Below are 25361 nucleotides of genomic sequence, written 5' to 3'. Positions count from 1 at the left end.
TTAATCCAGTTGATCATTTGCATATTGATGAGAATACAGTTTGTTCTTGTCATTCTATTATCTCTCTTTTTATGCTTTTCATTGTGCCCTTGATCTTGGCAAAATCCTACAAATTCAATTAACTTTGTACCGCACATGAGGTAGGCTCGAAGTTCAAATCTCAACATCCTCCTACATTCCCAACTCTCATTTCTAAAGTCTCAATCTTATCTATACCACAAGATTGCAAAACTTCCCAACAATCCTCCTTGATCAATGTCATACCATGGATCCTCAAACCCAAACATCTAATGGGCTTTCAAGTCTTCTTCTTCCTCAACAAGATGGTATCTGCCATCTAATATGTCAAAATCTTGATCCTCGCTTCCCCTTCAAACAACTTCCAAGGCTATGGGTAACAATTGGTTAGAACCCCCACAATGCAAGCCCTCAAGTGGGCCTTCTTACTTTCTTTTGAATATTAGCATGGCACTTAGTATTCCGATTTTCCAACGCTTGGCACCCATTTCCATGTTTATCATGAGCCCTAGGGATTTTTTATGATAACTTACCTTATGCAAAATCTTGTATTGGGATCTTGTTTCCCCAAATCTTGTTGTGTCACCGTTTCTCTTTTCCAAGCCCATGAACCATTTGCTTCCCCTTGTATCCTGGCATCCCTACTCCCTAGTCTCTCTTGCATTCCCCACCGTTCAACGTGTGATGTTGTAAATGTTGTCATTGATGTCAAAGTGTGTTGGTTCAAGAGTGCGATTATTGGAAATATTGTCAGTGATGACTTTGAAGTCAAAGTTCAGGAGATTGTTTGTGATATTGACTTTAATTGGAGGCCAACTCATGGAATTTTATCATTTTGAAAGGGGTGTAATCGGAGGCCAACTCATGGAATTTTATAATTTTGAAAGAGGTATAATTGGAGGCTGATTAAGAAGTTTTATTATTATGATTTAATTTTATAGCACCGACCTATGTGTTTTATGTAATTAATTTCAGTGCCCAAAGGAGTACAAAAACGTGAAACGTGATTGTAAGTATAGTGTGTGAGAAAACATTTTATCATTTGAATAAAGAGCAGAGCAGATATAATGCACGGCATCTTTTGTAAAGTGTGAAAGTGCAAAAAAATATGCTCATCAGTCATTGAAGAAGCAACATCTAGAAAGTGAAATTTTGCAGAGAGATCGATGCCTACTAAAAGAAGAGATTGGTGTCTCTTGCTGAGTTGGTGCTCAATTGTGTGGATTGGTCTATCTTGCTGAGTTGGTCCTCAGTTGTCGGAATTGGTGTCTCCAGTAAGTTGGTGTTTGCAAATTTTGTAAGTGGGGATTGGTGTCTCCAATGAGTTGATGCCTCCAAATATTGTAGGATCCTTTTATTTTTTGTTGTGGCTGGATTTAGATAATAGATCCAAGCAGTCCTTCATTGTGGTTTTCTCACGAAAGGGTTTCCACATAAATCTTGATCGCTTTGTTGTGGTTGTTAAAATTTTACTAAGTGAAATATTATCTTATACTAATTCACTCAACGCCCCCACCCTATGTGTGCTCATCATGTGAAAACCCCAATCCTTACACCACCCTACTTACTCACCTACATTTCCCAAGATGCCATTTGTTTTTGATAGGTTTGGCAGTAGTCAGATCCTTTAGATGAAATGAAGTTGAATAGATTTACTCCTCAGCACCTAGGCTATGAAAGACATATGATGATCATTCCATTTGATCATCGCCATCTAAGATAGAGACAATGGAAGCAAGCATGGAAATTATCATGAGATTGAGATCATTGATGCAATGCAGAGACTTAGACTATGCAAGAAGGCTTTAATAATGACTCGGTACCCTTTCAATTGGCAAGGTGAGTGCTTTTGCTCAAAATTTGGCTAAGTTAAGTCACAGTTAGTGACCCCCCAAAACCCCCACCTGGCCTTAGCTATCATCAGTGACCCCAAGAAAGCCCGAACTTTCTTAGCCGACAATCAGTGACCCCTTGAAAGGCCGAACGTTTTCAGTCAGTGCCTCCTCCAAACTCTAATCTCTCCCTTGCTCAGTCAATGACCCCTCCAAAAAGTCAATGCATCACCAGAAGTCAGATCTACCTTAGCATGTCAATCAGTGACCCCCTAGAAACCCGATCCATCTCAGCCAGTGCCTCACCAAAAGTCCGAACTTTTTAAGCTTGTCCAAATTGGCGATGAGGTATGTTTTGCATGCTTATGCTTGGAGGGCCCCACCTAGGAAGGAGACGAACATTTTTATTCAAATTTAAAAGAAGATGCAAGTCGGCCTTGTCTTGAAAAACTCAATTGTCAAACGTTCAATAGAAACATCAAGTCAGCCTAATGCAATGAAAGGACACCTCTTTACACCTCTATAAAGATTGGATTGATCATTATCATTCCATTTGATCAATCCATGACTTCATCCTTCATATGCAGCGATCTTTCTTCATCAAGTGATAGCGATTTTGATTGAGCTTCAGCACATAGCGATTTTGACAAGGCGAACTCATTCAAGGTCAGCGAACTCCATCAACACAAGCCAAATTCCATTCAGAATCAGCGAATCTCTTATCAGCCAAGTGAATTGACATTCAAGAACAGCGAATTCATCATTGCAAATCAGCGAATTCAATAATAAGATCAGCGATTCTACATCAGTAATCAGACAAACATCATCATTTGATATCAAAAGAACATCAATACAAGGGCAGTTTTTGCCAAATTGAAGTTACCAGTCAGTTTAGAGCTTGTTTGCAGGTCTGAATCAAGTTTTACTTGACCATTTTCATTGAAATCAGACCTTAATGTGATGCTGGTACAGCTTCAGGTTCATTATGTTTAAGAGGTTTCATTCATAAGATGCTTCTTTTATCACATTTTGATCATCTAGCATGCTTAAATGCAATTCATTTCAATTAGATGATTATTTTCAAATTTAGACAAGTCTAGGGTTTGTATCCACACCTAGGGCTTTAGTAATTCAGCGAGATTTCGATGATCTTATATGCTTTTTAGAGGGAATTACTAACCTAGATGCATTTTGGATATTGTAGACATTGAAATCATATCAAAACCCTAACTTAGACGCCTCTTTTAGGTAGAACATGGCAGCCCTGAAGGTAGGAGCAGTCTCAAGGCAAATCCTTGTCAAAGAGGACTCAAGGGGAGTAATGCCTAAAACCAAGATCACATCATTTTGGAACAACATAGGAGATACCAATCTCAAGCAAATCGACATGAAAAAGTTCCAAGGTCCCTTATACACAAGCAAGCCATCCAAATTCTCAAAGAAGATGATTGAGAGCGGGATAGTGAACACAACAAGTTTCCTTCCAGCCATCCAATGCAATGAATTGATAGTTGAATGTGCCAAACATTACAATGCCAACAGCAAAACAGTAGTAGCACCTGATGGTAGAGTACTTGCTTATCTGTCTAAGATATCTATCAATGAAGCCTTCCGCATCCAGGACCACAAAGGCTTGATCTACAAGAACAAAGAAGGAGCGCAAGCAGTCTATGAAGATGATCCCGACAAATGCCTAGGTATAATCAACAAGTATTGGGTATTGAAGATCAGACCCAACTTATCAAAAGTACATAGCCGGCTACACAGAATTGATTTCAAGGAAGAGTTTGGTGATTTGATCACTCTACTAAACCGAGTTACATGAAGTCCTCAAGCATATCAATTTGAGAACTAGATGTTCTATTTCATGGGGACAATATCAAATGGAAAAGAAAGGATCAACTGCGTGAGAATCATAAGCAATAACATCAACATACAATTTAAGAGACTCCAATGCACTAAAACATTCTAGATGAGTTCATATCTCATATATTCACTTGCCAGAGCTCATGAGTACGCAAGATTAATATATAGAGGTCCAATTGGAATGGGAATTGGAGAGATTAAAGAATGCGAATCATATACACAGCTTCACTATCCTAGCAGAGCACATTACAGGAGGGTGAACAATGCTTTCACCATGCACTTGACAAGAACACTACAAGGCGGCTTAAATCAAAGGCTATCCTTGCAAGCAAAAGAGTTAGTAAAGAATTTTGGTGCTTAGTATATTCAGTTTCCCAAGTTCACCTACATAAGAATTCAAGGATGCTCTTGTCCACCCTACATGCTACCATGCTATCCTACTGACAAAATAATATTGCTTGAGTTGGTGAGACAGTTGACCACATATGACAAAGTACAAAAGAATAGACACAAGACAAGGATTTATTTTCCCATCTCAATCGGGCAATCATTAGAAGTGTGTCCATCCCTATAGGCAGCGGAGAAATCAGAAGAAGAATTGAGATCCCACTTCCTTACTCCATAGTTCTCTAGAGAAAAATTTGATCCTTACGACAACATGAGAAGAGCTAACAGAAGGAGACACAAGCATAAGCTACGGTTGGAAGACTACTAGATGAATGCTCAAGATGATTTAGACAAGAAAAAAGATGTGCTCAAGGCTACCCATCAACATCGTCAGGATGTGCAGAGTTTTTGACATCCCAAATCAAGCACAAGATAGAGGAAACGCCTTTAGCAGGTATATGAGCAAAAAAAGACAAAGTGGTGAAGGTCAATTGGATTGATGTAGAGATCACTGATTTGAAAGATTTGATGAAACAAATCTTAGCATACACACGACAATGGGTAGATATCCAAATTCAAAAGTTAAAGATCCAGAATGCATAACAGACTTTCGAGTTAATGGGAGAGACGAAATCATTCGATGAAGATACCGAAAGCACGAGCATGAGTGGAAGTGCCACCCAGTCAGCTCACTCCAAAGGATCAAAGAGAAAGTAAAGTCTCAAAGAAGGATCATCACACAAGAAGCATAAGTCAAATTCAAATCATCCTTCTACTAGTACTACTTCCATACATGATGTAGAGATGAATCAAGTAGTTGATAAAAAGAGTCAACCAATTAGAGAAAACATAGATCGTACAGTGAATGAATCCATGGAGTCTACAGTCCAGAATAGCAGATGCAAGCCATGGAGTCTACAGTCCAGAATAGCAGATGCAAGCCATGGAGTCTACAGTCCAGAATAGCAGATGCAAGAAGACAAAGGAAAGCAACCTCAAGGTCAAGACAATTCAATTCCACATGAGCAAGCTAATAGCAAGGCAGGTGGAGATGAATATGTGGAAATAGAGAATGATGAAGAAGAAGTAACCTCTCCACCCCGAGAAGATCAGCAACTCAAGGAGGTGCAAGTAGGAGAAGAGAAATCTGCTATCCCAGCATGGCTCAAGGAGAGATTAGCAAAGGAAGTCATAGTGATAGAAGACGAGCCTCTAGATGATTTACACAATTTCCTGAACAAAACTCAAGTGACAACAGAGAAGAAGAAGAAGGCTACTAAAATGTCAAAGATAACAAAGGACAGTACAGGATCCCGAGTGATACAAATTGCCACTCCAAGAGTAGACAAGCCTGAAAATGAGATCACAGCAGAAGATTATGACTTGGAGACTATTAACTTAGGTCCCCCTACCACTGAACAGGCAATGGAAGATTTGAATGATACAATGAAGACAGTCCATGATATGTTGAAGTTGGAAGTTGAGAAGAATAAGAAGCTAGAGAAAGAAGTGAAAGCGTTGAGAAGCTACTTGTAACAGTTCAAGGAACCGCTAAGGCAACATGATCCTTCAAGCACATGCCACCACCGTTGCTTCCTAAAATATGAGAAGTTCAGCTCACCTAATGGAGAGTTGGATAAATAGGACTTTCAAGAAGGCGAATACATTTGTGAAGGAGCTAGTAAGGATATTTGATAAAAAAAAATACATGCGTTCTTGAAAGAACTCAGATCCTCACGACAGCTTATGATACTTTCATTTTCAACAAAGATTACGTTATGCTAAGACTACAAGCAATGAAGAATTGAAGAAGTTACCCAAGCAAACTTTGGTGAATGGAGTATTAAAAGATGGACAGTCGCTTGATCCCCGGCAATGGTATAACATGCTCCGAATGAGGAAGGTCATCTTCGATGATATCAACAATGGATGCACCCAAGTAGACAATGCAATAAATGTGATACATGATAAGATTGTGGAGGTAGCCAAAATTATACTTGAGAAGGAGATGAATGAAGGAATTAACATAAATGTTAATCAGCTGATTGAGAGAGTGAAGATCATAATTTTTGGAACAGCTGGATCACCTTCGGAGAAGCAGCTAGATGGCATACACAAATTCATGGTACTTACCAACAATACTAGAGACTTTGGGCCAGGATGGAATAAAACTTTTGCATCTACCTTAGACAAAGTGAGCTTCATGGAAGAACTGTTAAAAAACATCCCTGCCGCTCCAATAACCGAGATTGAATTCATGATGTTCAAATTCGTTGAATTTGCAACAAAAGAGAAGGATAAAGGAAACAAACTTCTAGAAGATAGTTTGTTATGATCCCATGTGGGATCATTTTTCTTATTGGAGGATTTTTCCTCGAAGTTTGTGCTCGATGGATGTCACATTCCCATTGGTTGATATTAAATAATTTGCAATAAGATTAGGTTTTGATGTAACAAACCCTAATTAGGGTTTAGGTGGCAAGATCTTGGCCATTCATTGTATTTGGGAGCACTATATAAGCCCCACTCATTTCATTTGTAAAGGGTTGATTAGAAGAGTTTTGAAGATTTGTTTATCGATGCTCCTAAAGAGGTGTTGGTGACTTATTGTGTTTTGGAGCATTTGCTTGTTTCTTCATCCTTTTATGAGAGAACTTAAAATTTGAAAAGACAAAAAAAGGGTAGAATAGAATTTGCTTTAAGTATTTAGATGAATGAAAGATGCATGTGCATGATTGATAGTGAAGCTCTCATTGTTCATACTACTAGTATTTCGTTGATGGTGAAGTATCTTGCATAGTCGACTAAACTCATTTTAACCAAGCTCAACTTCAATTATTACTCCTTCATTGATATGCCTCATCTTGATGGTATCTATGTTTGTAGTAGTAATTTGAAAATCATAAAGCTATCCCTAGAAGATTGCACTAGCCTTGTGAAGAAGTTTGTTGCATGTCAAAGCAAAGCTTAGTGGAGCTCACTTGAAATTGTCCATTGTCTTGCATTCTTAGCATTAGGATAGCATTCCTAAACCTTAGTCCCTTTTTCACTTTTTTATCAAGACCATTAGTAGTAGTACAAAGAGCAATTTTGTAAAAAATCATTCCTTGAGCTTGAAGAACAATTACGTAAGTCCCTTTGAAGGTACAGCAAACACATCACACCATTGAAGCTATCCAACACGTAAAGACCTAACATTGTAAACCATGGAGTTGTCTCAAGTGATCATTTTTCATGTTCAGCATTTGAGAAGTCTTTGTTCAAGAGACAATAGAGGATTCAATACTTTATTATGTGTTCAATCATGCATGAACATCAACACCATTCATCCCCAAAATTGATTGCAATGGAGAAATACAATCACATAAATCCTACCAAAATCCCATTGGGCACCTCTAGACATAGATTCAATTGCAAACCCATGTAAAGATGAACATGAATTTGGGCCTTTTGAACTCCATAAAATGAAACCCTCGCTGCCACTGATCTTCAAACAAGTATTAGCTACTTCTTTGAGTGTCGGAATAATGTTTTTGCTGCCCTAGGATTTCAAACAACATATCTAAAGAAGATTTTAAAGCAAAGGCATCCTAGTGCACTCAATCCTTTGACTAGTATGTGACTCTTACAAAACCCAACAAGATAAGTTGAATGCAATGTAATTGACTGATATATATACATGAAATATGTAATAATGGTTAATCATTGAGCCAATTTCGTAGCCATGTTATCTTAGGTTGTTCTAGGGCATCAAGTGATGCAAGTTTAGTATGTAAGATGCGATATACTTTTTAAATCATAGGAAGGAGGGTATTCAATGAACATAATGCATGTAGAAGGGTGTGCAAACCTAGTTGTGGATCCTCTCTAGTCACATTTATTGGTATAAATGTCATAAGGAATAGATGAATGTGACAACTTCTAATGAATTGCAAAGCTTTTGTAATAGTTTCCCTTTGTTTCATATGGGTCTTTTGTAATGTCTCTTTTCAAGATCACCTCATATTTTGCCCCAGAATAGAATGATACAGCCCGTAACATAATAATAGTTCTGATCTGATCTTATCGCTGATCTGATTTCTATTTTGGAACTGCTGTTATAGGTGCCACTGCTCAGGATAATTATGTTACTACTCAGATGGTCTGCTGTTGTTTGATCTGATGTCCTTTATATCTTCTCTGAATAGGAATGATAATCCTTGAACTAGAGCCACAATATTTGATAAATATAAAACTGCTGCCTAATATATCCTCTTCTGAGTCTGCAACTCTTATTGATGATGTTCACTTGATTATTCTTATTCTATTCTCTTTATTGATATTTCTTTACTTCTGCTCCATTCATCCCTATGAGTGTGTAGGGTATTCCTAGTACCTTTTGTTAATTCTCTGGGTGCAGATTATATCTGTCAATGTCTGATCTGATTGACTATACATCTGCAACTGTAGTTTCCAGGTTCAAGTCTGCTGTTGCAGATCTCTATCCACGCTATTAAATCATATTATATTTCATCTTGAGTGTGTAGGGTATTCCTAGTACCTTTTGTTAATTCTCTGGGTGCAGATTATATCTGTCAATGTCTGATCTGCTTGATTATACGTCTGCAACTGTAGTTTCCAGGTTCAAGTCTGCTGTTGCAGATCTCTATCCACGCTATTAAATCATATCATATTTCATCTTCTTTAATTCATGATATTTTCATTGTACTCAGATTATCTTAGTTGCAGCCCATGAATGATCACTGCTCTGCTTAATGTCCATGCTGCTCTTCTAAATTTGTTGTAAAATAAGAGTGATCTCTTTTTTAATGGCCCCCCTCTCCCTCCTCTTCCTCTTTCTTTTATACCCACTCATATGTCTCTTCATAAGGGTGGCATCTATTCCCAAGAGGTCAGCTTCTTTCATACACAATTAAAATTTATTTTAATTCTCCATAGATGATGATAGCATTTTAGGGGGTCGGCCTTCAAACAACTTCAATTTATTCTTAATTTTGGAACTCATCAACTAAGGTGCATGTTGTGACGTATTCACACATCAGCCCATTGCGAATGGGAACCCCTACTTTTTGCTTTCTAGTGTTTGTTCTCTTAGTCTTTTGGGTTCCTGGCTTTTAGCCTTTGCATTTTGAGAGTTGTCAGAGGGATCATTGGAATAATAGGTTCTGCTTGAGCTAGGGTGAGACAGTGGATGCTCCAGGTTAGGGTTTCTTTGAAAGTCTTCCTTAGGTCAAATTTTGTTCTTGTTGCTAGGTGATGACTGATCTGAGTTTGAGGAAGTCAATGAAGATTTGTGAGTATCATCTTTGAGGGTTTGGGATTAGTCCAATTGATGAAAGATGAAGCCCTAGGCATGATTTGATGTGAAGCTGACCTATTTATCCTCTGGGAATGCCTTGGACAAGGCCAGACTTGGTGAAATTCGAAGAAAAGGTTAAGGATGTGAGCTAAAACTCAAATTTCGCTCCTGACCCTCCCAAAGGGTCCAAAGCGAAATTTCACAAAAGACCCAAGATTTCACCTAAAGTCGTTGAATGGTTGGATTGATTTGCAAGAATATGGAAGGAAATGTATCAAGGGTTGAATCTAAGGCGAAGTCGCAAGTCAAACTCAAGGTGAATTAAGCCTAGAAGAGGAATTTCGCTCGTGACCCTTCCAAAGGGTCCAGAGCGAATTCCTCCATAAGACATTTTACCTTGCCCCAAAATAAGAACTAACTCATTCCCAGGCATTATTGAAGGCAAAAGCACTTGTTTGGATAAGGAAATGTGGGAGATGAAGTGTAAAATGAGCTCAAGGATGAATTTCGCTCCTGACCCTTCCAAAGGGTCCAGAGCGAAATTCTTGTATGACCTTATTTCCTAACAAAATCTTGAAGTAGAACGCCGGTTTGAGAACAAATTGACTTGATGGTGATTGAAGGAGGCTTGAGAAGTTTTATCCAAGGAAAGGAAGAGAGAAAAGAAGTGTAAAATGAGCTCAACGACGAATTTCACTCCTGACCCTTCCAAAGGGTCTAGAGCGAAATTCCCATAACCTCTATTTTGCTCCTTGTTATGACCAAATTTGTTGACTTCTAAGGCATGTTGGGAAGGCTTTGATGCATATTTGCCTTTGAAAGGTAGTCTAAGGCAATGGAGTGGTGAAAATCAACCTAAAACAAGAATTTCGCTCCTGACCCTTCAAAAGGGTCCAAAACGAAATCCTCAACTTGACCCTCTATTTTGCCTAATGCATCAAAAAGACCTTGTTTTGAGCTAAGTGGATGGCAAATTGACTTGATTATGGTGAGGAGAGATGGGTTTGATCAATTTTGAAGTGAATTGAGGAAAGAACAAGTGTGAAATCAACCCAAAACTTGAATTTCGCTCCTGACCCTTCCAAAGGGTCCAAAGCGAAATTCTCCATAGACACTATTTTCTTCCTTGTTTAGACCAAAATCCTTGTTCCTTGGACATAGTGGGGGCGGATTGACATGTTTTTGCCTTTTGAAGTGATTAAAAGTGAACGAGATGAAGAATTTTGTCTAAAACAAGAATTTCACTCCTGACCCTTCCAAAGGGTCCAAAGCGAAATTCCTCAAAGCACCTATTTTCTCCTTGGGTGAGGTCAAAACCTTGGTTCCTATGGCGTAGATGGAAGTGGAGTGATGTATTCTTGCCTTTTGAGGTGGATTGGAATTAATGAAATGAAGGATCAAGCCTAGAACTTGAATTTCGCTCCTGACCCTTCCAAAGGGTCCAGAGCAAAATTCTCAAAACTTCCTTTGTTCTCCCAATTTCATGTTGAGCCCAAGGTGAATTTAACTTGAAGATACCCCTAGACATCCATTTGACTGAGTTGTGATCGCAAAAAGTGAAAATTTTGAGCTAGAACATGAATTTCAATCCTGACCCTTCCAAAGGGTCTAGAGCGAAATTCTAAATAGGTCCTATCCTTGGTCATGGTCTAGAGCGAATTTCTCCTTTCAAGCCTTCTTGGGGGTCAAACAAGTGTTGCCTTCATGAGAGAGGGATCCAAAGGTAAGAATCAAGGTAAAACAAAGTAAGAGGAAGGAGGAATTCAGCCTAAGGGAATAATTTCGCTCCTGACCCTTCCAAAGGGTCCAGAGCGAATTTCTTCATGAGACACTATACCTTGCTCCAATCTACAAGCTAGCGCATTCCCAAGTAATTTTGAAGGCCAAATGATTTGTTTTGATGACTCAAATGCATGAAGGATGGAGCTAAGTGAAGGAAAACAAGCAAAGGACAAATTTCGCTCCTGACCCTTCCAAGGGGTCCAGAGCGAAATTCTCAAAATCATCTAATTTGCTCATGTATGAGTTCAAGATATGGATTCCTAGGCCTTGGTGGAGAGAAGACTAGTATATACTTGCCTTGAGAAGCAATTTGGAGCAAGGAGGCGGTGTATTGAGTCAAGAGGTGGTGGATTGAGTCTTAATCATAAAAATCGCTCCTGACCCTTCCAAAGGGTCCAGAGCGAAATCCTTTAAAATCCTTATTTTTCACCTTGTTTGAGCTAGGCAAAGGGCTAGTTGTGAGATCGTGATGGGAGTAGGTTTGAGGGTTAAGTCCAAGATTGTGAAATGTTGAAAATAAGGTCTAATTGAGCAAAATAGCAAAAATCGCTCCTCACCCTTCGAAAGGGTTCAAAGTGATTTTCCCTATAGGGCCTGTCCCTAGAGAGGATCCTGAACGAATTTCCCTATAGGGCCTGTCCCTAGAGAGGATCCTGAATGAATTTCCCTATAGGGCCTGTCCCTAGAGAGGATCCTGAACAAATTTCATTCTAATGCCTCCTTATTAATGATTTAAGGTAAGAAATGCAATGTTGGGATAGATATATCATGTGTACTTAATCATCGTTTGGTTTGTTTTGCAGATGGAGGAGGACTTCAAGTGTTCGGGAAAAGCATTGGGAGATTTCAAGTGTTCAAGGATTTCCAAGCTATCCTCAAAGACTCCATTCCACCACACAAAAGAACCACATGATGATAGAGAAGAAGGATCTCACAAGCACTTCAAGGCGAAGTATGCTACTAGAGAAAGAAATGACTTGACCATGTGGAGGCCTCATCAAACACATGGGAGTCAAGGAGGTACATCATTCATCAAGTACATCAAGGACGAAGGAGGATCAACCAAGGTCAATGCAAGGGTACATTGAAGAAGCAGATAGTTTCAGAAGAGTTAATCAAAGTTAGCTTCTCAGCATCATCAAATTGAGATACGAGCAAGTACCAAACAAGGTGGCGTCCCAGTCACCATTCCTCCAGTCAGATAGGTCCACATCAACATGTCCAGATTCAATGTACCTGACTCACTAATGATGGCACAAACTTCGGTGTACCTATCCTTGCTTCCTATTGGTTCTCATGCATTGAATGTAATTTTCTCATTGACTAAAAGGTTTTGTTGTAACAAACCCTAATTAGGGTTTTCATCTTGAAATCCTAGCCATTGATTGTAAATTAATCAGAGCCATTGAAATGTAAATAGCTTTCTATATAAAGCTCTGGCTCTTCATTTGTAAAAGTTAATAGTGAAGGAGTTAGTGAATAGTCAACAGATAGAATAGCAATTAGAGTAGATTAGGAAGAGAAGGCAAGAAATTGTTGCCCTTGATTGTAAATAAACTCCATTTTCATTGAAGCTATGATGAAATGTGTCGTTTATTTGCAATATGCATGGTCTCTTGTTAAATCTTCATTTTAGATGATAGATAATTAGATTGAATGAAAGGAGTTATTGAATGCACTAGCATGGAATCCACTTAATCCAAACCACTAGCCTTTTGTTGACTGTAAGTGCGCCCTGCGTGGTCAACTGGCATAGAACGAGCTTAATCTTGAGTCGTTATGCATCTGTTGTTCATGCATTATCTTGAATGGTGACCAATGTCTGATGGTGTACGATTTGAACATATTCGAAGCATCCCTTAGAAGATCGCATTGAGTTGGTGTTGAATTGTTCAGTCTAATGGTGAGACCCAGCCCAGTAGGACTCCACCTAGTCGTTCATCTACCTTCTTACATTCTAGGTCTTAGATTAGACTCTCTAAACCCTGCACTTTTTTGCTATTTCTTTATTATCCCGATGAGTAGATAGGACTTGAGTTCCAACAAATCAGACGCTCAGGTCATCAAACGTAAGTCCCCTTGTGATTCCAATATTATCACATCAGACCAAATTGAGCTTATCCACACGTAGAGACCCTACTACAAGAACCTTGGAGTTGCCTCAATTGATCCTTAGGCGAAATCTTCAGCATTCGGGGAAACTTTGTTCAAGAGAGGATAAGATACCTTGGTATTTTATTCTATGTTCGCATGTGCATGAAAAACACATCAACAGAATTGGCGCTAGAAGGAGGGCGATCGAGATGAACACTTAAGCAAATGAAATCCGGATTTTATCGGGTCATATTTAGAGGAGTTATCCAAAACTTTTACCCTCTCTTTCACACTCAAGAGATTTGAAGCAGAAGAAAGGTGAGCGAATGCGAACTCTCGAATCCAAGGAAGATCAATGGAAAAGCCATCTTCAACGCTCGACGAAAGTGATACAAAGAAGGAAGGTGATCGTTGGGTCATCAATTGGATTTACGAAAGAAGGAAGCAAGCTGTAACCAATTGAGCTTTCAAGTTGAATCTGAGATATTCAAGATCTCTTTCAAGATCTCTCTTATTCCAGAAAATCAAAAAAAAAGTAAAAAACCAAAAAATCAAAAAAAAAATAGAAAATCCAGAAAAATAAAAAAATAAAAAATAAAAAAAAAAAGATTTCTCAATGGAGCGACAACAGTTTCACGATAAACAACAAGTTTGTTTTCCTCAACTTTGGTGGAGATTGAATGCACAGCTTTATCCACGCAGATTGTCTGAGTTTGCAAGGCTAGGGCAGTGTCGAATCCATGAGACGGATGAACATGGTGAAATGCATTGCTTGAAATACTTATCAAGGATGGAATCGACAGCATAGTGAAAGATCTTCTTTTGTGATGTTCCTAGGCCAGAAGCAGAAGAAGGCAGTTTCATTTCCTTAGAAAACAAAGATCCTCTTTCAAGCTTCTTATGGATGATCGAGAGTCAGCTTATCTTGAATGGTGACCAATGTCTGATGGTGTACGATTTGAACATATTCGAAGGATCCCTTAGAAGATCGCACTGAGTTGGTGTTGAATTGTTCAATCTGATGGTGAGACCCAGCCTAGTAGGACTCCACCTAGTCATTCATTTACCTTCTTACATTCTAGGTTTTAGATTAGACTCTCTAAACCCTACACCTTTTTGCTATTTCTTTATTATCCCGGTGAGTAGATAGGACTTGAGTTCTAGCAAATCAGACGCTCAGGTCATCAAACGTAAGTCCCCTTGTGATTCCAGTATAATCCCATCAGACCAAATTGAGCTTATCCACACATAGAGACCCTACATACAAGAACCTTGGAGTTGCCTCGATTGATCCTTAAGCGAAATCTTCAGCATTCAGGGAAACTTTGTTCAAGAGAGGATAAGATACCTTGGTATTTTATTTTGTGTTCGCATGTGCATGAAAAACACATCAACAGTGCCACATAAGAGTCGGCCCTTGCATTTTAATTACCCATATAAATCTATGATTAGTTTGTTGCGACTTGGGTTTCATGATTGCTGTGAGTAGGGTTTTACCACTGCTGCGATTAGGGTTTCACCACTGCTGCAACTAGGGTTTTGTTGATGTGTTTTTTATGCACATGCGAACACAGAATAAAATAACTTATTCGAATGTTATTCGAATAAATCTTATCCTCTCTTGAACAAAGTTATTCGAATGTTGAAGATTTGCCTAAGGATCAATCAAAATAACTCCAAGGTTCTTATATGTAGGGTCTCTACGTGTGGATAAGCTCAATTTGGTCTGATGTGATTATGCTAGAATCACAAGGGGACTTACATTCGAATGCCTGAGCGTTTGATTTGCTGGAACTCAAGTCCTATCCACTCACCGGGATAATAAAGAAATAACCAAAAGGTGCAGGGTTTAAAGAGTCTAATCTAAGACCTAGAATGTAAGAAGATAGATGAACAACTAGGTGGAGTCCTTCTAGGTTGGGTCTCACCATCAGGTTGAACAATCCAACACCAACTCAGTGCAATCTTCTAAGGGATGCTTCGAATATGTTCAAATCGTTACACCATCAGACATTGATCACCATTCAAGTTAATGCATGAACAATAGACGCATAACAATTCGAGATTAAGCTCATTCAATGCCAGTTTACCACACAAGGCGCACTTACAATCAGTGAGAGGCTAGTGGTTTGGACTAGGTGGATTCAACGCGAGTGCATTCGGTAACTTCCTTCATTCAATCTAATCATCTACCATCTAATATGAAGATTCAACAAGAAACCACGCACATTGCAAAGGGACAACATATTTCACCATATCTTCAATGAAAATGGAATCTTTTACAATTAAGGCAACAATTTCTTGCCTTCTCCTACTCTACTCTAATTGCTATCTTTTCTCTTGAGACTATCTATTGATTATTAACTATTGCTATTAACTATTCTAACCTCTATTAACTAACTATTCACTATTAACCTTTACAAATGAAGAGCCAGAGCTTTATATAGAGAGATCCTTACATTTCAATGGCTCAGATTGATTTACAATCAATGGCTAGGATTACAAGATGAAAACCCTAATTAGGGTTTGTTACAACAAACTCTTCTAGCCAATGATAAAATTACATTCAATGCATGTGAACCAATAGGAAACAGGGGTAGGTACATCGAAGTTTGTGCCTTCGTGCATAAGCGTGATTCACTGAATCTAGACATGTTGAGGTGGAGACTTCTGATTGGAGGAATAGTGACTGGGACGCCACCTTGTCTAGTACTTGCTTAATCATGGAATGTCATATCTCTTGATATTCAATGTGATGATGATGAGAATCTAACTTTGATTAACTCTTTTGAAACTATTTGCTTCTTCAACGTACCCTTGCACTGACCTTGGTTGATCCTCCTTCGTCCTTGATGTACCTGATGAATGGTGTACCCTTTCCTTGAGTCTCTTGTGTTTGATGAAGCCTCCTCTTGATTTTACATAATGGTGGTAGGAAGTCATGGTCAAGTCACCTTCTCTAGTAGCTCATCTTGCCTTGAAATGCTTATAAGATCCTTCTTCTAATATCTTGTGATCTCTTTGAGGATAGTTCTAACACTTGAAGTCCTTTGATTTTAGCAACACCTTGGGTACCTTCTCATGCATCTAAGGCATCCTTAATGTGGATGAAGCTTGAAGAAGTCCTTGTTGTCCTCACGTGATCTTCCTCCAACTTGGTCTTGTTGATCTACAAAACAAACAAAAGATGATTAAGTATAAATAATATATTCATTCTAACATAGCATTTCTTACCTTAAATCATCAACAAGAAGGCACTATAATCAAATTCGCTATGGAGCCTCTCCAAGGACAGGACCTATAATGAAATTCACTCTGGACCCTTTGAGAGGTACAGGAGCAAATTTAGCAATTTCACGTAATTCCCTAATCATAACTCATTCTTCAAGGAATTAGACTTCATAATTGCGCTCCTTCTAGGTATAGACAAGTCATTTGCTCCAAAAATTGCTTAAGAACAGGGGCATTCAAGTGCTAAGGCAAGGTACAAGGTCCATTGAAGAAGTTTGCTCTAGACCCTTTCTAAGGACAGGACCTATAATGAGATTTTCGCTCTGGACCCTTTCTAAGGACAGGACCTATAATGAGATTTTCGCTTTGGACCCTCTCCAAGGACAAGACCTATAATGAGATTTTCGCTCTGGACCCTCTAGAAGGGTTAGGAGCAAATTTTTCATTTTTGCACAAATTCTTCACTTTCTCATCATTTTTCTTTACTTCAATTGTCTCCAAGGCATGATAACATCCTAGTTGAGGTTCCAAGGCATGATAACGTCCTAGTTGAGGTTCCAAGGAATGAAATTAGTCCATATTCGAAGCAAAAGGGAGGGTCTTAGGAAAATTCGCTCCGGACCCTTTGAGAGGGTCAGGAGCAAAATTTGTCATTTAGTCTCAATTTCATCGTTTCCTTTGCTCCAATCCACTTCTCAAGGCAAGTATACATCAATCTTCTCTCAACCATGCCATAGGAACAAAGATCTTGGTCTCAAACAAGGAGTAAATAGGTGTTTTAGGAGAATTCGCTCTAGACCCTTAGGAAGGGTCGGGAGCGAAATTGGTGTTTTAGGCTTAATTCACACCCCTTTTCACTTGGCTTTACCTTAGACTTGACTTTTGAATCCTTTTCTTGCCATGCATGACCACCATTCACTGTCTCTAGTGAGGAAATAGGTCCTTTGGAGGATTTTTCTCTGGACCCTTTGGAAGGGTCAGGAGCTTAGATGAAATTCACTCTATTGGAAGGGTCAAGAGCAAATTTTGCATTCTTGGTCAAATTCCAAACTCTTTCAAGGGCTAAGGGCATTCATCTGGATCTCAAATTCACTTTAAGTCATTAATCCTCTTCCAATCGCCATGGGAACAAGGTTTATGATGTAAATTAGGAGCAAGGAAGGAGATCCCAAGGAAATTCGCTCTGGACCCTTTGGAGGGTCAGGAGCAAATTTTGCTTCTGAAGCTCAAATTCTTATCTTTCCAAGGCTAAGTGCATTCGGCTAGGTTTCAATTCATTCTCAAGGCATAGATAGGTCATCCTCTCCTCAATCATGACTAGAAAGCAAGGTTTGTGGTCTAAACTGGGAGCAAGAGAAGAGTCCAAGGAAATTCGCTCTGGACCCTTTAAGAGGGGCAAGAGCAAATTTTGCAATAATGCTCAAATTCTTGACCTTTTCTCCAAATTTCCAATTCTAAGTTTGACCAAGGTATCTCCAAGGGTGAATTCAAGCTATTTTCCTCCCAATCCATGCCTTAAAGTGAATGTTTTGTCCAAAATAGGAAGGGCAAAGAGAGCTAAGGAAGATTTCACTCCTGTACCCTTGAGAGGGTTAGGAGTGAAATTGAGGTTCTCACTCAAATTCCTCATTGTCCTTGATCAAAAATTTGCTCAACTTAATGTCCAAGGCATCCTTGACTTGACTCAATGGCATAGGTCTCAAAAGGCAAGACTCCTAGCATGATACAATGACTTTCTCAAACTCAATCAAAACTCGACCCTATTAACAAGACCCAAGCCTAACCAAGGGGAGGGTTTCAACAGAGACCCTAACCTGGACCACCTATTGACCCACTTCAAATCAAGCAGACCCTGCTATCCTAATGATCTCTCTGGCAACTCCCTAATGCAAAGATTAAGAGCACAAGCCAAAACAACTAAGCCAAGAAAACCAACCCTAGAAAGCAAAAAGCAGGTGTCCCCATTTGCAATTGGGGCGATGTGTAATTGTTTTGAGGGTTTAAGACAAGGGCATGACATCTTTGCAATGCTGACATGAATTGCTAAGCACATCCAATTACAAGAGGTATTTATCATGATTTGTATTTTTGTACAAATCTAGTTACAATATTGTTCTACAAGTGTATCCTTCTTATTCTTTACAAATTGTGAATTTGTTGCCCAATGGAATAGGAATCAGTTTAGGAGGTGAGAGATCAAACATATTTCATTTGATGTTTTTCATCTTTAGTAACTTAGGATTAGATTAGAGCTCCACATGCTTTCATTATTCAATATTATAACTCAAAGATTAGTCTAAGGGACCACAGCAATTAAGATTGTTAGCGAATCATCGATGCATACACCTTACATTTTTCTATGAAATGTTAAGTACATTCATTTGTAGGAATGTTATAGTGCAGCCATCTTTAAATGCAAATCAAAGATGTGGTTATTGGCTTAATACAAGGCTTCATAAGTAGCTAGCTAGTCTTTGGCCTAATCACAAAACTTGGGGTCAAGTGTAAATTGGGTATAACCCTTGCTGATTTGATCATGTCCATCATCATGTGATATATACTATGTTACCCCGAGTTTCGGGACGGAGTTGGCAAGGGATGACGGGACGTGTTTCTAGGACGGTGATTTTTTTTGCCAATTTTGGGGACAGCTAGGGGATGGCAAAGAGGACGGCTATATAAAACATAGGAAAAGTTTAAATTATGGATCCTGATGATGGATCACGAAGTGTTGAACACTCTTGCATCCTGATGATGGATCATGGAGTGTGATCCGAAACGTTAATGATAAAAATTGCATACACAATCTAATCCAAAACTACTTAAAATTTATATATGGATTGTGGAAATCTAATAGCATTGATTATATAGGGAAGTTTAAAATATGCACATGAAAACATGGATAAAACATGCATATATAGGATAAAGCATGTATACATACATTATAGAACCTTAACATATACCATTTGTGTTCAATTGATGCCCTTGTTTGACCACCAATATTGATGGTATTGATTAGTCTACACTAGCCATTCCCATTGATGTTCATTTCCAGCCCAAGCAAGTGAATTTAAAGGAGTATGTATGGTTTCCAGCTTGAAAAGTACACCACAGTACAGGTCATACCTCTTGCAGACCTGGCGTGATTTGTTGTGTATGATTCCCTGCATTTCTTGGCCCCTTTGTTGCTGTTTGGTGGTGCTAGTGATGTATGTTGCTGCTGGGCAATGTTGGGAGGTGTTCTTTGATGTTTTGGGAAGGTGTTTGATGAATGTTGTAGCTGTTTTGACCTACAAACAGTTGAATATCAGACCTACAATTAAGTTTGAGCTTTGCACAGTGGTTTCCAAACTTGACATTGATCATTCCAACACTTGTTTGCAAGAATTTCATTGTTTCTTTCTAGTTGGAGGATATTTTAATAGTATTCTATTACTATTATGACCTACAACCGCTTCTCTATGCACTACCAGGTTTTGGGTGTTTGTGAAATTGATTACCAAACTGTTGTTCATATTTCTGAGTGCTTTTGTCTATAATTCAGACCTGTTTACCCTTCATATCAGTGAAAAGTCCAATGTTGCAGACCTACAACCCCTTTTTTACACACTCCCAAGTTCTAAGTGTTTCTGAAATTTATTACCAGGCTGCTGTTCATTATATCTAAGTGCTTTTGGCAGTGATTTAGACATGTTTACCCTTCATATCAGTGAAAAATCTAATGTTGCAGACCTATAATCACTTTCATATGCATTACCAAGTTACGGGGGTTTGTGTAATTGAGTTGTGCTTGCTGCCCAGATCTGTTGCAGCACCTATCCCAGTGTTTTCCAGAATTGTTGTTGTAGTTAGAACAGACATATGTAGTTTAATGTGTATGAAATTTAGCAAACACTTGTGCACTATTGCCGAAGTGTGGGGGGGCACAAAAAGAAAAAAAAATTCTTTGAAGCATTTGAGTCTGATTTTTTTCCTCAATGTGCTGGGAAAAGGGGGCAGCTGGCTGTCCCCGGGATGGTTAGGGGACGTCACAGACATCCCCAACCATCCTAGGGACAGGGACATCCCCGACGACTAGGGATGCTGTCCACTTCTTTCGGGACATTTCCTCCTGAAACCCCCTTTTTGAGGGATGCCATGGGGACGTCCCCCAGCCGTCCCTAAAACGTCACTGGAACGGGGACAAGGGATTTAGGCCCAGGGACACGTCCCAGATAACCTTGCGTATATATCATTTTAAAAATACCTATAGGGACACCCCCCCTGAGTCTAACTTAGCCCAAAGTGAAGAGAGCATACCCACTCCCAAGCATCAGTCCTTAGTCATCGTTGATTGGTACTCTATTGATGAGCACGTAGCCTATCATCTCAAAGACAAGAAATCCCTGGCCTTAATGATAGGTTATTACTCTAGGATCGTACAGCTACAAATTTGGGACCAACATGCATGATAGTTGATCAGATAGAGGAGTCTTTGGCTGATTCATTCAATCTCTTAGATCACTGAAAAAAACTCTGCATGATACAAAATTGCATTATCATTATAGAATGCTCTAGTTCCTTTGAGTTCTATTTGTTTCAGCATTCTAACAATTGTTATTGCACTCTCTCTCTCTTCCAAATCACTTTCACAAATAACACATACAAATCTGTTTTACTGTGTTGTTCTCCAGGTACCCACAGACCCTAGATCAAAAAATGTGGGGTTAGATGTGGCACAAAGTCTGCACAAGAGATGAATGTCTTGTAGGAGGGAACGAGCAGAGGGATAGTGTTATAAGGTTGATAAGAAGAAACATAGATGATGGTTAATACTTCGTAATCAAGATGTGCATGGAAACACCTATGACTAGCACAGAGAAACCAGCTTATCTCTTCCTTTAGTACAAGGGCCCCATCATGACAGTCTTTTACACAAGATATCTCTAGGATGTTAATGTACTGGAAGAAAGAAGATCCTACTAACACATTAAGGTGAGTTGAAACGGACCCTTTTAGAGAACAAAAAAAAATTCCATGAGAAATTCGTTGAGAAGTTACTGAAAACAAAATCTAGAAAGAAGATCCTACTAAATCATTAAGGTGAAAATTTCCATGAGAAATTTGTTGAGAAGTTACTGAAAACAAAATACAAGATCAAGCCCCGATTTCCACTCTAAAAACAGTTTTTTCTAAGATAAAAACTACCAACCTAAGCAAAAAGAGCTTTTTATGTCATGAGCAAGAGTCTTATGTATGATTGTGTCACTCAAGCATGGTGGGGAGGAGCAATGTTGAACCAGTTTTGTAATGAAGTCATTGAATGAATAATTACTGAAATTTTGTATTTAGAATCACTAATAAAAATGTGAGTCCAATGTTAAGTTGTTGGACAATGAGAGGATCCAATGTCATGCATAACATATATATTGGCTAGTGTAAATTATTAAAGAGTATATACTCCAGAAAGTCAAGTGCTCTCTGAAACATCTTCCCATGATGCTTACCGACAGCTTGGAATGAAAACCTAATGAAGTAGCTACCTTGCTCTACATATTTATAGCATTTGTCTCAATAGTGTTATTTCATTATTCATACATCAAATCGCAATGTTATTGTTTGAAGCTTGACTCAACTCATAAAGATAATTAGAAATGTTGTAGAACATGTTTTGTCATTTTTGTAAGTGTTGTTTTATGTCAGCTTTATCTAGCTGTCTGTGTTTCACACTCTACTTGATCTGAGCCTTTTGTTCAGCTTGTTCTCTGAGTTCGTATGACTCCAAGTGGCAATATTTTTTCAGTATATTTTTGTTTGCTTGCAATGGCAGAGATGTCTGAAATCTTCTGCTTTTTCAGTTGTTCTGTTTGGGCAGTGTGTTCAGAACAGTTACATTTCATCTTGTCAGGGCAATTACATTGTTTGTGGAAGCCCACGTGGAGTCATGTTTTCAGATTGTTCAGTGTGAATGAGACAAAGCATTTTATATTATGCGGTTGGAATTGATACTTGCCAGTTGCGCAGTGTAAACTGTAACTGTTCTGTTGTTCGCAGGCTTCTGTTTATTCTTTTTTAGTAACTGTCCAACCCTGCTGAAAGGCGTTTTGGTGGTTCTGTGCATGTGTCGATATTTTTCTGTGGGTTGAAGCTGAATTATGAGCGCCCTTTTTTGATAGTATAATTTCAATAAGAAATTTTGGTGGCTTTAGTTTGGAATGCAGCTGGAACCAAATTCGATGCCAAGTCATTTTTATGTGGCGTTTTGTTTTTATTTAAAAGTAGGCTTGCTGTGTTGGTGGATCTTGTCTGTGAATTCGAATCAGTTGGTATCTTTTTCAGAACTGGCAGTATAGCAGAAGTGGTGTGTGTTTTTCTTCATCATTATTCATAAGTCTGAAAAGATGTTTTTTTATTTTTGTCTCTCGAGTGCTGTTTGTTTTTACGGCAGAAATCTTTGGAGATACTTGGTGTGTGGATTGCTGATGATAGTGTCAATTTGCTTAAAAATATACTTCAGATTACATACGAATGTGTGCTGAAGATGGTCAGATAGTTGGAGGCTATTTTCAAGTATTGAGTATTGTGTGGTGGTCTTGGATTGGTTTTCTTTCATGGAGTTCTTTTACGTTACAAAAGGTTGAAGAAAAATAGATCGTCTATGGTAATGCTGAAATACTAATGTCTTTGTGCTGAGTTAAAACATCATGACAATAAGGAATGTGTAATGATAAATCAGTGATATTTTACAGCTGCCTCAGACTGTAAACATTTTTCAGTATGGAAGTGTGAAGTTCCTTGTATTGGCTCAAGGGGAAAATATTTGAAGACCTAAATGAAAGTCTGATTACTGTGTGTAATGCAACATACTTCAGCGTTTTGCAATCAAGTATACAGAGAACTTTACAGATTAAAAGGAGCTGAATCGTAATATCAATTAGTATGACGTTATAGGGGGTTTACTCATTTTCAGAGTAAAACTAAGAGCTTGCATGTACATTCAAATTTCTGAACATGTACTTAGTGTGATTGGGTAGGTGCTCATTAAGGTTGTAGCCTCTATTATGAGTTGGTGCTCATAGTGTGAGTTGTAGCTCACCTTTGAATCAGGGTTGGTGCCCATTTTTAATAGATGTTCTTCTGTGCCGTGGTTTTTTACTCGAAAGGGTTTTCCACGAGATAAATCTTGTGTCTCTGTCCTTGTGCTTTCATTTTCAGTTTAGTTCATAAGTGGTTTAATCTGTGAAAATACCACCCCCCCCCCTCTCAGTATTTTCTGGTTTCTTTTCAAATGTGATTCTACATTTTCTTATTATTATACTTGTAACCAGCATTTTAATTTTGCTAATGTCTGACCTGACCCCAATGATTCTTTTCAGATAGGTTTCCTTGTTCCTAAATCTGTATTGAAAAATGTGACAGATTGATTTTGACCATATCTTATAGAGTACATTATTCTAAAAACATATTATTTTAAAAATAGTTTTGTAATTTTACATATTTGGATTGTCAGTAGTAATGGTGACATGCAATTTTTAGGTTGAAGCTACTTCAACCAATTACTGCCTCCAATGTTCTCAAGGGACAAAGATTGCCACCAGTCGCAATCTATCTTTTGTCATTATTATTGTAACATTCAAAAAAATCATAGATTTCATCATAACATTAAATACAACTAGAGAACTAAAATCATCAATAACATGGACAATGGAATCCACCTACCAAAGAATGTATAAGAAGCCACGATTTTAAGAAGAGTTCAATAAATGTGTATTTCAAACATCAAAAATAATGTTTACATCAGCACTCAGTTTAAGTCTTAATTTTCCATTTTTATGGTACGGTCAATAATTACAGACGTCATCACAGCACTGACCACAAACAACCTTAGAATATGCTCTAAGTGGCATCAACAGAATTTCATTTTGACCATAAGATGAAAATAATCAATAAAAGAAAAAATTCTGTCTAGAATTTATAATAGTTTAATGAAGAATTACATAAAGTCATAAACATCCAGTCAGAACATATAAAAACTGAATATAAGTTGCAATGTTTTGTATGAGCACCTCCCGTTGAACTCCTCATTCCAGATGAGGATTCCCCCATACCAATATCAATACGAGCAACAAAGCTTGCAGAAATTGTAGACATTGTCTCTACCAGCAACTTTGGTACCAATGATTTATATTCTTCTGGAAATGCAGTTATACACCTACATTTAGATTTGCATGAGAATACAAGATTCAGAAGACATTTTAACAAGGGAATTGATACAGCATTTAAAAATTTCAAGCAATAATATATGGTTAAAATTAACATTAGTTTTAAAGTCATAACCCACAAATAAAAACCTCAAAATTCAAGAGAATCTAAAGAAATAAAAATCCCTTAGTATCAAAAGCAGAAGGAACAACTACAGTGAAGAATAAGTTGCAACTTGCACCAAAACATGATTTTCCATACTTTGATTTTCACCTTTAACTTGTTGGCATATGGACACTCCAATGAGACATTGTGTGTGATTGAAGGTTTTGTCATTGATGGCAACCTTGCAATCCTATGGCACCGGCAAGACATTCTACCGGCAAAGCATTATTCAAGCAAGACAGTGCACCGGCATCAGCAAGACCACTTTACACCGGCACCGGCACCGGCACAAAAGAAAAGATGTATACCGGCACAGAGGCCGCCAGGATTTTTGATATGCAATATTTTGTTTATTATTATAAGCCGACTTGGCAAATTGTAAAATGACTCTTGTATATAAAAGAGATCATTGTAGACATTTGAAAAGGGAAGGTAAGGGAGCAATAAAGAAAATTATTAGACAGACCTAATGTGTGAATTATAGGTCAAGGGTATATGTAAAGAAC

The 25361-nt window shown here is 38.3% G+C and overlaps 1 protein-coding gene across 2 annotated transcripts in view; it reads right to left on the bottom strand.

Annotated features, from left to right (window-relative positions):
- LOC131050173 (conserved oligomeric Golgi complex subunit 7) overlaps positions 1-25361 on the bottom strand; it is a 97446-nt gene that overhangs the window by 55234 nt on the left and 16851 nt on the right. Inside the window, exon 6 of one of the 2 annotated variants that reach the window (XM_057984358.2) lies at positions 24597-24700. In XM_057984358.2, coding sequence (XP_057840341.2) covers positions 24597-24700 — 104 coding nt within the window. Of the gene's footprint in view, positions 1-24554; positions 24701-25361 lie in introns of both variants that reach the window. The other variant, XM_057984357.2, reaches the window with a different exon arrangement.

The sequence above is a fragment of the Cryptomeria japonica genome, chromosome 1 (assembly GCF_030272615.1).
Source record: "Cryptomeria japonica chromosome 1, Sugi_1.0, whole genome shotgun sequence".
In the NCBI taxonomy this organism is placed as follows: Eukaryota; Viridiplantae; Streptophyta; class Pinopsida; order Cupressales; family Cupressaceae; genus Cryptomeria; species Cryptomeria japonica.
The sequence above is the reverse complement of the archived record's forward strand: the minus strand, read 5'-3'. Positions and strand labels throughout refer to the sequence as shown.